The sequence below is a fragment of the Balaenoptera ricei genome, chromosome 7 (assembly GCF_028023285.1).
Source record: "Balaenoptera ricei isolate mBalRic1 chromosome 7, mBalRic1.hap2, whole genome shotgun sequence".
Classification (NCBI taxonomy): domain Eukaryota; kingdom Metazoa; phylum Chordata; class Mammalia; order Artiodactyla; family Balaenopteridae; genus Balaenoptera; species Balaenoptera ricei.
The window spans coordinates 63,958,078-63,972,649 of record NC_082645.1 but is presented as its reverse complement, the minus strand read 5'-3'; the positions used below and the strand labels follow the sequence as shown (position 1 = coordinate 63,972,649).

Sequence of the window (14,572 nt, the reverse complement as noted above, 5' to 3'; positions counted from 1 at the left end):
ATGTTTGGATTCCTTTGTTTTGTGTGTGTGTTTTGGTTTTAGGTACTATGAGGTTCATATATAATGACCTGTGTATATAGCTGTCTATTTTAAGTTGATGATCTTGTTTTAAGTTCAAACACTTTCTAAAAGCCCTACATTTTTAGCCCCCCATCATGTTTTATGTTTTGAATTTACATCCTTTTATTTTGTGTATCCCTTAAGTACATAGATATAGATGATTTTACTACTTTTGCCTTTCATCATTTCTACTAGCTTTATAAGTGATTGATTCACTACTTTCACTATATGTTTGTCTTTAGTGGTGAGATTTTTCCTTCAGAATTTTCTTATTTCTAGTTGTGGCTTTTTCTTTTCCACTTAGAGAAGGCCCTTTAACATTTCTTGTAAGGTCAGTTTTGTGGTGATGAACTCCTCTAGCTTTTACTGTCTATAAAACTCTACCTCTCCTTCAATTCTGAATGATAACCTTGCTGGGTAGAGTATTCTTGGTTGTTTCTTTTTTTCTCCAGTACTTTGAATATATTGTGCCACTCCCTTCTGGCCTGCAAAGTTTCTGCTGAAAAGTCAGCTGATAGTCTTATGGGGGCTCTCTTATGTATAACTAGTTGTTTTTCTCTGCTGCTTTTAAGATTCTCTCATTATCTTTCTCTTTTGACATTTTAAGTATAATGTGTCTTGGTGTGGACCTCTTTGGGTTCATCTTGTTTGGGACTCTCTGTGCTTCCAGCACCTGGATGTCTGTTTCCTTCCTCACATTGGGGAAGTTTTCAGCTATTATTTCTTCAGATAACTTCTCTGCCCCTTTCTCTCTCTCTCTTTCTTCTGGAATTCATGTAATGCGAATGTTAGTATGCTTGATGTTGTCCCAGAGGTCCCTTAAACTATTCTCATTTTTCTGAGTTCTTTTTCTTTTTTCTGTTCAGTTTGGGTGGTTTCCACTACTCTTTCAGATCACTAGTCTATTCTTCTGTATCATCTAATCTTCCATTGATTCCCTCTAGTGTGTTTTTAATCTCAGTTATTGTATTCTTCAGCTCTGATTTTTTAAAGTATTTTCTTACTCTGCTGAAGTTCTCACTGTGGTCATCCATTCTTCTCCTGAGTTTTGTGAGCATCTTTATGATCATTACCTTGAACTCTTTATCAGATAGATTGTTTATCTCCATTTCATTTAGTTTCTGAGATAGGTTCTTGTTCTTTCATTTGGAACATACTTCTCTGTCTTCTCACTTTTCCTAATTCTCTGTGTTTATTTCTTTGTATTAGGTAGGCCCGTTACATTTCCTGATCTTGGAGAAGTGGTCTTATGTAGGAGGTGTCCTGTGGGGCCCAGGCACATGCTCTCTTCTGTCCACAAGAGCCAGATGCTTCAGGGGTGTATCCTATGTGGGCTGTGTGTGCCTTTCTCTTGTTGCAGGGCTAACTGCCGTGGGTTTGCTGGTATACGGGGCTGGCCCCTGGGCCCAGCTGGCTGAGAGGACCTGCTTTGTGCTATTATGGAGGATACATTGGTGGGTGGTGCAGGCCCCCCAGCACATCTGGCTGTGAGGCCTGGTGGCAGGCAACTGATGTGAGCACAGTGGTAGGCGAGGCAGGCCCCTGGTGCTAATAGGCTCGAGGGAGGATTCCAGAGCATGCCTGCCGGTTCTGGTGTCATCTAGGTAATATGAGATCACATAAGTGGCTGCTGCCATCATCTCAGTCCCCAGGGGGAGTCCCAGCAGGAGGCTTTCTGAGATCGGCAAGTAGGTCTGACCCTGGCACCTTTCACACTGCTGCCTTTCTGCTTGAATTCAGATTGAGTGAGTTTTTGCCTGCACCCTTTAAGAGCAGCCTCAGTTACCTACAGCCCTCTGGCTCTGCAAAATGTGAACCCTGCTGGTTTTCAAAGTCAGACATTTTGGGGGCTCATCTTGGTTCAGGACCCCTGGGCTGAGGAGCCCAGTGTGGGGAGCAGACTCCTCAGTCCTTGGGGAGGACCTCCTTTTTAAGGTTTTAATTGCTATATGGGAATAAATTTGACTTGTATATACTAATTTCTGATTTATTCATTTGTTTTTGTTTTTTCCAGTACATGTTTATTGAGTGTGTGCTGTCAGGCACTGTTTTAGGCCCTGAGGTCATAGTAGTAAACAAAAGAGACAAAAAAAAAATCTCCCTTTGTGCATGTTGTGGGGGTAGACAATTTTATCTATCAGTTTATCTGTATAGTGTTAGATAGAGGAAAATGAAGAAAGGATGATGTATAGGGACTGTCTTGAGTGAGGGTGGGTTGAAGTGTTAAATAGGGTTGTCAGGGAAGGCCACATTGATAAGGTGACATTTGATGAAAGTCATTTGACCTCAGAGGTGAGGGAATGAGTCATGCAGATATCCGAGGGAAGTACATTCCAGACAGAAGGATCAGTAAGTGCAGAGATTGAGTAAAGAGCATGCCCAGATTACTCTAGAAATAGCGTGGAGGCCAATATGGCTGGACTGGATTGAACAATGGGGAGAATAGTAGGAGAGACAGTAAGAGAGGTAGCAAAGGATCATATCATGTGGGGTCTTGTAGAATGTAGACCACTGTAAGAACTTCAGTTTTCAATTTTTAAAAAAATTTGTTTTTTGTTTTGAGCAGAGGATTGACATGATTTAAATTATGTTATAAAAGGAAGGTGACTGTGTTGAGGCTGCAAAGGAAGCAAAGGTGGAAGCAGGGAAAGTACTTAGGAAGCTCTTGCAGTTATCTAGGAAAGCACTGATGGTGGCTTGAACCTTTGTTTAGTAACATAAGAGGTGGTTTAAGATTCTGCATATATTTTACAGTTGGAACCTAAAAGATTTCCTGATGGATTGGATATTGGGTCAGAGACAGAGGAGTCAGAGGTGACCTTCAGGATTTTGGCCTGAGTAACTGGGAAAATAGAGTTTCCATTTACTGAGATGGTAGAAATTACAAGAGGAGCACTTTTTGGATGGGGTTTCAGGCGAGGTGGTGAAGAACAGGGTTTGATTTTGGATATGTATGTTTGAGATGCTTATTAGACAGATGTCCAAGTGGGGATTCTAAGGAATTAGTTGAATATGAGTCTGGCAAACAGGAATTATGTGGGTTGGAGATATAAATTTGGGTGTCATCAGTATTTGGATGGTATCTATTAAAACCATGAAACCGGATGAGATTATCAAGGATGTAAATGTGGAGAAAGAAGAGAAAAGGACCAAGGCCACCCTAGGGTACTCTAACATTAAGGTATTTGGAGTAATGAAGAAGAACCAGAAAAAGAAAGTGAGAAGAAGTGGTCAGTGAGATAGGAAATCCCAAGAGTGTGTGGTGTCCTGGACACTAATTGAAGTTTCTGGGTCATGATCATCTGTGACACATACTGCCGCCAAGTAAGTTGAGGGTCGAAAATTGACCATAGGTTTTAGCAATGTTGAGGAACTTGGTGACCTTGAGAAGAATAGTTTTGGTAGAGGAATGGAGTAAAAGCCTGTTTAGAGTAGATTTGAGAAAGTAAGGGAGTAGAGAAGTTGTAGACAATGAGAAGAGGCAGTTCTTTTGCGTAAAGGAAATTGAAAAAATGGGTAGCTGGAGGGGGAAGCATTTTGTGTGTATGAGTGAGCATGATGTATGAAAGAAATGATAGCATGTGCATGTTTATGTGCTATTGGGAACGGCCTAGAAGACATGGAATAATTGATGATGGAGAGAGTGGGGACAGTTGATGGAGAACCATCCATGAGGAGGCAAGAAGGGATGGGATCTAGTGTACAAGTGCATCTTGTACTAGTGAAATTAACAAAAGGAAAGTCAGTTATATCCTGCCACAGCTAAGTTTGAAATCAAAAAGTATTGAAAAAAAGTTAATGGTCCTAGTAAATGGATTACAACTTATTTAAGTAGGTTTTTAGAGTTTACTCACTTGTGTTCCATGGCATATATGGAAGATTAAAGTAGAAGTCATGAATCTTTTTTGCTCTTGATAGTAAATGGAATGATACTTCATACTTTGCTGTTTTGGGGGATGTACATTTGATAAGGAAAATCTGCGAAAACATAAAATAGCAAATGCACTTTTTTGGGTGTTCTTACATGTTATAGCTATACTGTTGTAGTTATCTATTGTATTACAAACCACTCCAAAACTTAGTGGCTTAAAACAGCATTCATTTGTTTTGCTCATGAATTTACAATTTCGTCAGAGTTTGGTAGAAACATCTCATCTCTACCCCACATGGGTTGGAGCTACCTGATTGGGGATGGAGGATCTACTACCAGGATGGCTTACTCACATGACTGACAAATTGGTGCTGGCCACTGGTTCCTCTCCACATGGACCTCTCTAATGGAGCCACTTGGACTTGCTCCTAATATGGTGCTGGGTTCTAAGAGCAAGCCACCCAAAAGACAGAAAGTAGTTTTGAAAGCTGGCACACCTATATTCTCTTGGTTAAACAGCAGTAGTACAGATTCAAGGGAGGGGACATAGGCATTCTCCTTCTCCCTTTGAATGGAGGTGACTCAAATAATTTTGGACTCTTATTTTAAAACTGCCACATATACCTTAATACAGGTAACAAAGGCATTTCTATCCCCATCCATTTTTCTGTGTTCATCTTAAATGCCAACATTACCATGAAACCTTTCTTCATCCCATCACTGATTTTAATATCCCCCTTCCTGAACCCTTCATGGTATTTTGTTGTTTCCTTTTTTTGTGGCACTTACCTTGCATTAGTTTATGTTATAATATTGTGTTATCTTTGCTTGCCACCTTTATATTGCAACTCTGAATTCAATTCAGTAGTGCTTTGCTCATAGTGGTTGCTTAATAAGTGTGTTGTCAAAGGAAATAAAAGGAATTTTTTTTTAAGAATTCATAAATTTTGTTTAAATGTTGTAAAAAACTGATTAACCAAATGAGACCTTGGTGAACTGCAAGGTGCAGGTTGTTTAAAATTGAGAGAGGTAGGAGACAAACTAGAGTAGAAATAAATCATCAAGGTGATGAAGAAAAATAAATGTTTCGATAAATTAAGAGTACATTTTGCTTAATAGTTCTTTAAAAAGCGGAACAACAAAAAAGTAAACTCAACTAAAGGCTGGCAAGTGGTATATATTATTAGAAAATCTTCTGCTTGAAGATAGCTTTTTTGTATGGTCTCCTGAAATTAGGCTGAAATTCTCAATGTAGCAGGCAACAAAAATTCAGTTGATTAACAGTCTTATTCCATGTACCGCCTTACTTATTCTTGCATGTAACATAACATATTTATATTTTCTGGGGATGAGGACATGGATGTGTTTGGGAGGCCTTTATTCTGCCTACTATACCACGTAAGTTGGGTAATAGGCAGTTGGAAGTTCGTTATTAAAGTGCAGGAGGAACATAAATTTGTTTCATAGACTTTATTAAGCTCATACTCTGTGCCAGTACCTTGCCACATCCTGGGGATATAAGGATGCAGTTCCTGCCTATTAGCTCATGGTTAAAAAAGTTATGCACATGTAAATAATCTTAACATACCAAGGACCACGGTGAAGGTCGTCACAAATCACAATGCATATGTTTTAATAACAATTTGCTTTGAGAACATGGTGGGAAAGGACTCTTCAGGTCTACTCTAAGGAACCAAGAAGAGACCTTGGTACCTTGAGGGACTGCAAATAGTGCCATATGCCTGAAAAAGGGAGGTAGGGTTTATGTGAGGGAGGGATAATTATGAAGGATTTTGTATGCAGCATTACAGAGTTTGGGACTTTATCTTATATGCAACATGGGAACCACTGGAGGCTTTGCATTTTAAAAAGAACAGCTTTTGTTTGTTTGGTTTTGGTTTTTTCTTTTTTGTAACATGGAGAATGGATTGGAGAGAGCAAGGCTGAACACATGGAAGTCAATTAGGATGCCAACTAATATAGGTAAGAGATAAGGGCCTACACTAGATAGATTATTGCAAAGAAGTTGAAAAGGGAAGAGATTTAAGAGATAATTCAGATTTAAGAGTAGATTGATAGGACTTGATGGCTATTAGATTTGGAAAGTGTGGAGTCGAAGGAGGAGTAAAGATTTTTAGCTTGAGCAGCTGGTTAGATGTTAGTGTTTTAAGCAAGATAAGGAACATAAGAATCAGAGTAGTAGGTTTGTGTTGAAGATAATGAATTTGCTTTTGGATCTGTTGAGTGGGAGTTAAATCCAGGTGATATGGTTTATAGGTAGTTAATTATTTCAAATGGAGCTTAGAAAAAAGTTGATGTTATAGATACAGATTAGGAGTCATTGGGAAGTATAGGTGATATTTATTGAAACCATGGGATTAAGTGAAATTGCCCAGGGAGAGAAAATAAGAGTAAGAGGACCTATAAGAACAGCTGTCCCCAACCTTTTTGGCACCAGGGACAGGTTTCATGGAAGACAATTTTTCCACGGCCCGGGGTGGGGTAGGGGGTGGGGGTATGGTCCAGGCGGTAATGCAAGTGATGGGGAGAGGCAGATGAAGCTTCACTCGCTCGCCCTCCACTCACCTCCTGCTGTGCGGCCCGGTTCCTAACAGGCCATGGACGATACTGGTCTGTGGCCCTGTGGTTGGGGACCCCTGTATAAGAACATTAACATTTAAGTGTAGATGGAGAAGGAGGAGCCCAGGAAAAAGAAGAAATGATCAAAGTTAAAAGCAGAACTAAACTGGCATCTAGAAAGCTGAAGTGTAAGTAGGGATGATATCCATTGTCATATTCTGCAAAGGGTCAAGTAAGTAGAAGACAAATGAGGCCCTTGTTCTTTGTAACAACCATGGAGGTAAGGTTCCTCATTATGTGAGGAAGCTGAACTGAGAGATGTCAACTTGGAAAAGGCTGCATGCACATCTAATAAACAGGGTGGAGCTAAAATTTAAATCAAGACAGTTTGATTTTGGAATCTATGCTTTTAACTACTATTTTATTATTTTAAACTTTGTTTTCTTCCTTTTGTTTATCATAAAATAGTAGTTTTTAATCTCATTTTGAGTCTGCTTCATTTTGAATTTAAAATTATAGACACGTCCTCATACTTGGTATGATTTTTATTGAATAGTTGATTGATCATTGATAAGGATGTTAAAACATCCTCTGGCCAAGAGGTGGCTTTATGGGACAGTCCTTATACTTAACCAGACTGACGTAGAATGCTTGGTAAATCTTTTTGGGGGATGGTATTTTACATTTAAATGTGGGAAATGTTCAGTATAACCGATATGACTACTTTGTTGAGTACTAGAAACTTTTTAAGAGAATTATAATACAAAGCATTTTTAAGTGCCATGTAGCTAAAAGTAGATAAATCTTAGATATTTTAAATTGAGACTACCAGAATATTCCATAACACTTTACCAAATATAGATTTGGTATTGTATTGCTAACTATTTTCAACCATTGTCATTGTAACTCTTTGTTACCTGCTTTTCCTTTGTAAACATTGAAACTTTTTCTCCCTTTCCTGACTCTTCTGTATCAGTTTTCCCTTTTGTCTGCCTAATTTTAGATTTAGAAATTATTAAGCCATATCTCTTTTATGGAATGCTAGATATGGTGTTCTTTGTTAAATAGTTAGTTATAGGCCTTACCTTTCAGTAGCATATGAGTGATGTTAAAAAAAAAAGAGTGCCTTAGTTAATTTTCACTGGGTAAATGCACACTCAGAGGAAGCAGTCTCAAGTCTTTGTTCAAGAAGTGAAAGGATGGGGCTTCCCTGGTGGCGCAGTGGTTGGGAGTCTGCCCGCCAGTGCAGGGGACGCGGGTTCGTGCCCTGGTCCGGGAGAATCCCACGTGCCGCGGAGCGACTGGGCCCGTGAGCCACAACTGCTGAGCCTGCGCGTCTGGAGCCTGTGCTCCGCAACGGGAGAGTCCGCGATAGTGAGAGACCCGCGCACCGCGATGAAGAGTGGCCCCCGCTCGCTGCAGCTGGAGAGGGCCCTCGCACAGAAACGAGGACCCAACACAGCCAAAAATGAATTAAATAAATTAATTAATTAAAGAAAAAAAAAAAAAGAAGTGAAAGGATAATAGTAGTAACTTTTAAGATAGTCTAAAAAATGTTAAGCATTTATTTATCTGGAAGAAAAATGTAATTTTTGAGTTATGTTTTACCTAAAAATCTGCTAAAGAAATGATTTACAATATTTGATGCCTTGTTTTTTTAAATTAATTCCAGTGACCAGATCTTTATATGATTTCATTGATCTCAGTACCTTTTGCAGCGTTTAATGGCTTTCTTAATGTGTAACCATCTTTTAAGGTGTTCCTTGTGAATAAAAGATAATTAAGTGACCAGCTAATTTGCAGGAGTTATTAAGATACACTTAGTCTAGGTAAAATCTGAAGTTTTCTATAAACTGTAAGGAAAGTAGCCAAATATAAGGGCAGTTCCATTTATATAATGATGACATGCTTGTAATTTATTATTGCAGTGGCTAGGTTAGAGATTAAATTAAGAACCAATGGAAAATTAGTTGGTCCCACTAATTACAGATAAATGGTGATTTGAAATACTTAGCTGTATGAAAACACTGTCATCTGAAATATGTATTCAATAAATGTGAGCTATCAACTTACAGATATTATCTTATTTAATTCTCATAACAATTCTGAGTTAGGATATTATTATCCTAATTTTACAGATAAAGAGACAGAGACTTAGTGAAGTTAGCCCATCTGAGGTCTTGTAGCTGCAGCCAGGCTTCTAACCAAACCTTTTTGACCGCAGGGCCCAGGTTCTTAACTAGTAGACTAGATTATAGTAAACTGAAATCTGATGCTCAAGCTGTACTTTTGATTGCAATGAACTTTTCATGAAAATCTTTAACTGCCAAATAGAGTCCAAATCTAAACTATTTTGCTTCTGGAAGTATGCATTTTTTACCAGTCATGCCAATTAAAATTTAACTTCTTTAATTTTAGCCTACGGTTTCAGGATTTGTGATAATTTAAGGTGATATGTAGAATTAAAAAGCTAGAAGTGCATCTTTATTTGAGATCTTACCATCGACATTCAAGTAAGATACTGGTGGGTATGGGGAATGACAGAATTGAATTTTATGTTATCGAGTAAGCAGGGGATCATGAAACTTTCTGTAAAGCACCGGATAGTAAATATAGTAAATGGCTTTGAGAGCCATAGGGTCTCTGTTGTAACTACTCAACTCTTCTAAAGTAGCCATAGACAGTATGTAAACAACAGCGTTATTGTGTTTCAAAAAGAGGCAGCAGCCTGGATTTTGGCACATTTGCCCACTTCTTGTAATTTTTGCAACAAAAAGATAAGATTTGTTTATGATGATATATTGTTTATGCAGAGTGGAAGTTTTCCTTTGTAAACTGTATTGGCAAAAAAAGTTTACCCAGAAAGATAGCAATAGTATAAAGGAGAATGGGAAGCTAATGGTACCTAACAGTAAAGAATACTTTTTCAGCATTTCTATGACTACTTTGATTAATTACTTCATAAATACTTGATAATTACAGAATATACTTATTTACTCATTTCTTAGCATTACCATTTTTTTATCTTGAAAAAACAATTCTACAGTTTTCACTGGCGTTTTCACTAATTCTGATAAACTTTCTTTATCATAACTTGGGAAGGATTATTGTAAAAAGATATGATACATAACTGGGTGATGATTTTATTTTATTTGAATTTATTTTGAAAAATAATATCAGCAGGTAGATCAAGGCTTGTTGCGTAAATATATACATGTAGTTGAATTGTAGGTTCAGAAATGGAGTACTCTACAGTCAGCTTTCAGTGTCACATTTTATAGATTTCTTATTACAAGTAGTTTTGACCCTGCAGATGCTTTCTAGTGCCACAAAACATTATTAAATGTAAGTCATTTGTGATATTGACTAATGGTGGTATGTTGGATGTTGAACCTAATATATACTTTTTATTCTTATTCTCAGAGATTCGTCAGCGACCTGCAGCTCAAAGAAACCTTTCTCCAGCACCAGCAGGCTCTAGCCAGGGCTCTCCCCCAAAAGTTCCAGTATCTCCTGGACCACCAAAGGACACTTCAGCCCCTGGTGGACCCCCAGAAAGAACTGTTATTCCAGCCTTATCGTCAAATGTGTTACCAAGACGTTTTGGATCCCCTGCTACTTCAGTGCCTGGAATGGGTAAACAGAGCACTTAATGTTATTTACAGTTTATATTGTTTTCTCTGGTTACCAATAAAACGGGCCATTTTCAGACAGTATGGAAATGGCATTTCATTTGGAAATAGCAGAGCAGTTATCTGATTAAGCAGGAGTTCCATATTCAATTAGCCATAACTCTTTACAGCTGGCACCTTGTGATACTGAAACCTATTTCTTGAGCTCATTTAACTGTTACGGCTTCTTTGTCTAAATGGCAATAAAACTTTGTAGTATTCTGTAGTCAACAGTATAACATATCTTTTTATATTCAGCTTTAGAATGGTCCCAGATTTATATAAAATGAGGATAGAAGAGAACATTTTTGGAATATATTCGTGCTTTTTGCTAGCCCCTTCATATATATTTTAAAATATGACAATTAACATATTTCAGGAAGAATATTCATGTGTTGTGGTGTATAATACTACTAATGTTAATGTGGGCTTGGTAGATTTTTCTTTTTTTAAGCCATAGAACCTTAGTATTTTCTGACAGATACTTTAACATAAAGTTCTATTGAATTAATAACATACTGCCTTTACTACTATTTCATTTCTTTGGATTCTCTTTTTTCAGTGTTGTAGATCTCTAGGGGAAGATCCCATTTTTGGAGTGTAATAGATTATATTACCCTGCAACTTTCTTTTGGAGTGTGATTGGGACATGGAAGTCCACTACATCAGCAGATCACATTAGTTTATGTAGATTTCCATGTCCGATTATTGAATATGATAGTAAATTATTTATCTTATTTTAGAATATTTAATTTTAATTTAGATTACTTTCATATTTCATGACTAATTACATATAATTTATAATGATTTTGAGGCTAGTCAGTAGTTGATATCAGGTATTCAGGGCACTTATGTAATAAAATCAATAAGCAATCTAAATGTTACTAATGCAGTAGACTTTTTTTCCTGCTTTTTCTTCAAAAAAAGCAGCATAAGGTTTTAGAAAACTAGAAAACTATTAATTTATAAATACATTAAGAAAGCTAGCTACAAATGAAATGAATACAAAACATAACTTTTAATTATTGGTTATTGAAAAAATACTTTTAAACTTGACATATAATGATGTCACCCAAGGCAGCCATATATTTTGTGAAGTTGAGTAAATTAAAGTGATTGAAAATTATTCATCTTTCAGTTGTTATCTGGGTGATTCGAGATACCCATATTTGTAAAGTAAAGCTCTTAGTTGTTTAATGAAAGAACTTTTTTTGTGAGAATGCATGAGTTATATACATTTGTGTAACTAGTTTTAAAGAAATTAAAGTTTAGCAATTTATATAAAATAATAAAAATTATATAATAGCACATGTAAGAACAAGATTATAGCAGGAGCACTGGCCTACCATTTCATGATCATGTAAATATAACATATTTTACTGAAGTTTTTAATTAGTTTCCGTGTAAAAGACTTTGTATTTAAGTTGTACATTGCCAAAAGTATGAATGAATTAAGTGATTTCTTACAGAGAAGATTAATAATTCATATTTTCATTATGCCATATTTGTGGAAGAGAATCAATTTAATGTGTATTACCACAGGGCTCCCATATGTTTGGAAATTAATAACCAGCAGGTACTTGATAATTTGCCAAGCTGTGTAAAAATGACCAGTATTCCTATAATGATTGCTCTTGATGTTTTTATTAATTACTGTTACCCATAACAGCATGAATACAAAGATGTGTTATTTTAAAAGTTATTAGTATGCAAGGGAGTTAAGATAGTTTTATGAAATCTGTTGTTTTATTTATCCAGATTCCTTTCTGGACGTTTTCATTTTAAACATGTAGAAGTAAAATACTCCAGAAAAAGTTAAGTTGGCTTAAATGCTTTCAAAATCTAATTTGGCATGTTTATTCAAGTTGAAAATTTGGTAATGAAGGATGACACTTAATGTCTGCATTCAAGTTAATGTTTTGATGATAATGATTGAATGTTGTTAGTACGACTATACCAATAACTGATGAAATCTGAAAAATGTACTTGATTTGTAATACTAAAAACTTATTCTAGAACCTAAATTTCATTTACTAGCTATAATTCTACATCATTTGCCTTTTTAAAGATGGTAACAACCTTTAGATTTGTGATTATTTACAAAACAAATCTCTTATCTTTTAATATATTAATATCATATTGCTGCCCTAAAGCCATTTTTTAATGCTTTAGAGTTTTTGTCACAGTCATTTTGAAAACCTTTTATCCATGTATTGCAGGGCTTATTCCAACAAGACCACATTTTGTTTCAAAGTCTTCTACGAGGTCTCCACATAACCTCCATTGCTGCCTATCTTACTCTTATCTGGCCTTGTTTTACAAAGGCAAACATCACATCTTATTTATTTTATTCTCTCACTTCTCAGTGCCTTCAGTGTAGTCTCTCAGTTCAGAGTATCTCCTACACACAGTTCTGTTTCAGTTTTCAGAGACTGTGGAGTTACAATTCATAAAGTTTGAATGTGCAACTCTTTGTTGCTACTGTTTTTATATGATGTAATCATTAACTAAATTCTGGGTTATTCCTCCACTCCCCATTCTCCATTCATCTCCTCTGATACTGGCTAATTTATTACATGAACACAGTGTATCTCTCTATTTATTTAGATCTTCTCTAGTTTCTCTCAACAATGTTTTGCAGTGTTCAGTATATAGGTTTTGCACCTTTGGGGGGTTAAACGTACATCTAATTTTTTCATGTTTTTATCCTATTTTAAATGATATTTTATTAACTATTTCCATTGTTCATTGCTAACATATATAGAAATAGAGTTGATTTTTGTATATTGATCTTGTATCCTGTAATATTGCTAAACTCACTTGTTAGTTCTGATAGCTTTTTTTTTTAATAGATTCCATAGTATTTTCTACATAGGCTGTCAGATTGTAAGTAAGGACAATTTTACTTCTTCTTTTAAAATCTGGATTCCTTTCATTTCTTTTTGTTGCCTTATTATACTAGCTAGAACCTTTAGTGCAGTGTTAAATAGAAGTGGTGAGAGCAGACATCCTTGCCTTATTGCTGATCTTAGGAGGAGAGCATTTACTCTTTCTTCCTTCAGCCTAATGTAAGCGATAGGGTTTTTTTTTTTTTTTTAATAGATTGCCTTTGTCAGATTGAGGAAGTACCCTTCCATTCCTAGTTACAAAGGTTTTTATCAGTAAAAGATGATGGATTTTGTCAAATGCTTTTTCTGCATCTATTGAGATGCTCATGTAGGGTTTTAGTTTGTTCTTTTGTTTTAACATCACTATTTCATATGGTGAAATACACTGATTTTTTTAAAATGAATTTATTTATTTATTTTTGGTTGCGCTGAGTCTTTGTTGCTGTGCGTGGGCTTTCGCTAGTTGCGGCGAGCATGGGCTACTCCTCGTTGCAGTGTATAGGCTTCTCATTGTGGTGGTTTCTTTTGCTGTGGAGCACAGGCTCTAGGCACAGGGGCTTTAGTAGTTGTGGCACGTGGGCTCTAGAGTGCAGGCTCAGTAGGTGTGGCACACGGGCTTAGTTGCTCTGTGGCATGTGGGATCTTCACGGACCAGGGATCAAACCCGTGTCCCCTCCATTGACAGGCGGATTCTTTTTTTTTTTTTTTTTTTTAATTTATTTATTTTATTTATTTATTTTTGGCTTTGTTGGGTCTTCGTTGCTGTGCGTGGGCTTTCTCTAGTTGCGGCGAGTGGGGGCTACTCTTTGTTGCGGTGAGCAGGCTTCTCATTGTGGTGGCTTCTCTTGTTGCAGAGCACGGGCTGTAGGCACACAGGCTTCAGTAATTGTGGCTCGCAGGCTTAATAGTTGTGGCTCACGGGCTCTAGAGCACAGGCTCAGTAGTTGTGGCACACGGGCTTCATTGCTCCACGGCATGTGGGATCTTCCCGGACCAGGGCTCGAACCTGTGTCCCCTGCATTGGCAGGCAGATTCTTAACCACCGCGCCACCAGGGAAGGCCGGCAGGCGGATTCTTAATCACAGCTCCACCAGGGAAGTCCCTAATATGTTTTTTTAACACTGATTTTTAGATGTTAAACCACCTAGCTTTCCTGAGGTAAATTTCACTTGGTCATGATGTTTTATTATTTTATATATATTGTTGGGTTCAATTTGCTAAAATTTCATTAGAAATATTTACATCGATTTTCCTTAGTGATATTGGTCTGTAGTTTTGTTTTTGTTTTTTGTTTTTTCTTGTAATTTTTTTTTCTGGTTTTGGTATCAGAGTAATGCTGGCCTCACTATGAGAAAGTATTTTCTCATTTTTAATTTTATGGACAAGTTTGTGTAGAATTGGTATTATTTCCTTCTTCGAATTTTATTTTATTTTTTAAAACAGCGGGTTCTATTAGTTAACTGTTTTATACATATTAGTGTATATATGTCAATCCCAATCTC

The 14,572-nt window shown here is 36.7% G+C and overlaps 1 protein-coding gene across 2 annotated transcripts in view; it reads left to right on the top strand.

The window, feature by feature from the left end:
• LNPK (lunapark, ER junction formation factor) overlaps nucleotides 1-14,572 on the top strand; it is an 84,132-nt gene that overhangs the window by 47,656 nt on the left and 21,904 nt on the right. For both annotated transcript variants that reach the window (XM_059928138.1, XM_059928139.1), the window contains exon 9: nucleotides 9,935-10,147. In XM_059928138.1, the coding sequence (XP_059784121.1) occupies nucleotides 9,935-10,147 (213 nt within the window). The remainder of the gene's footprint in view (nucleotides 1-9,934; nucleotides 10,148-14,572) is intronic.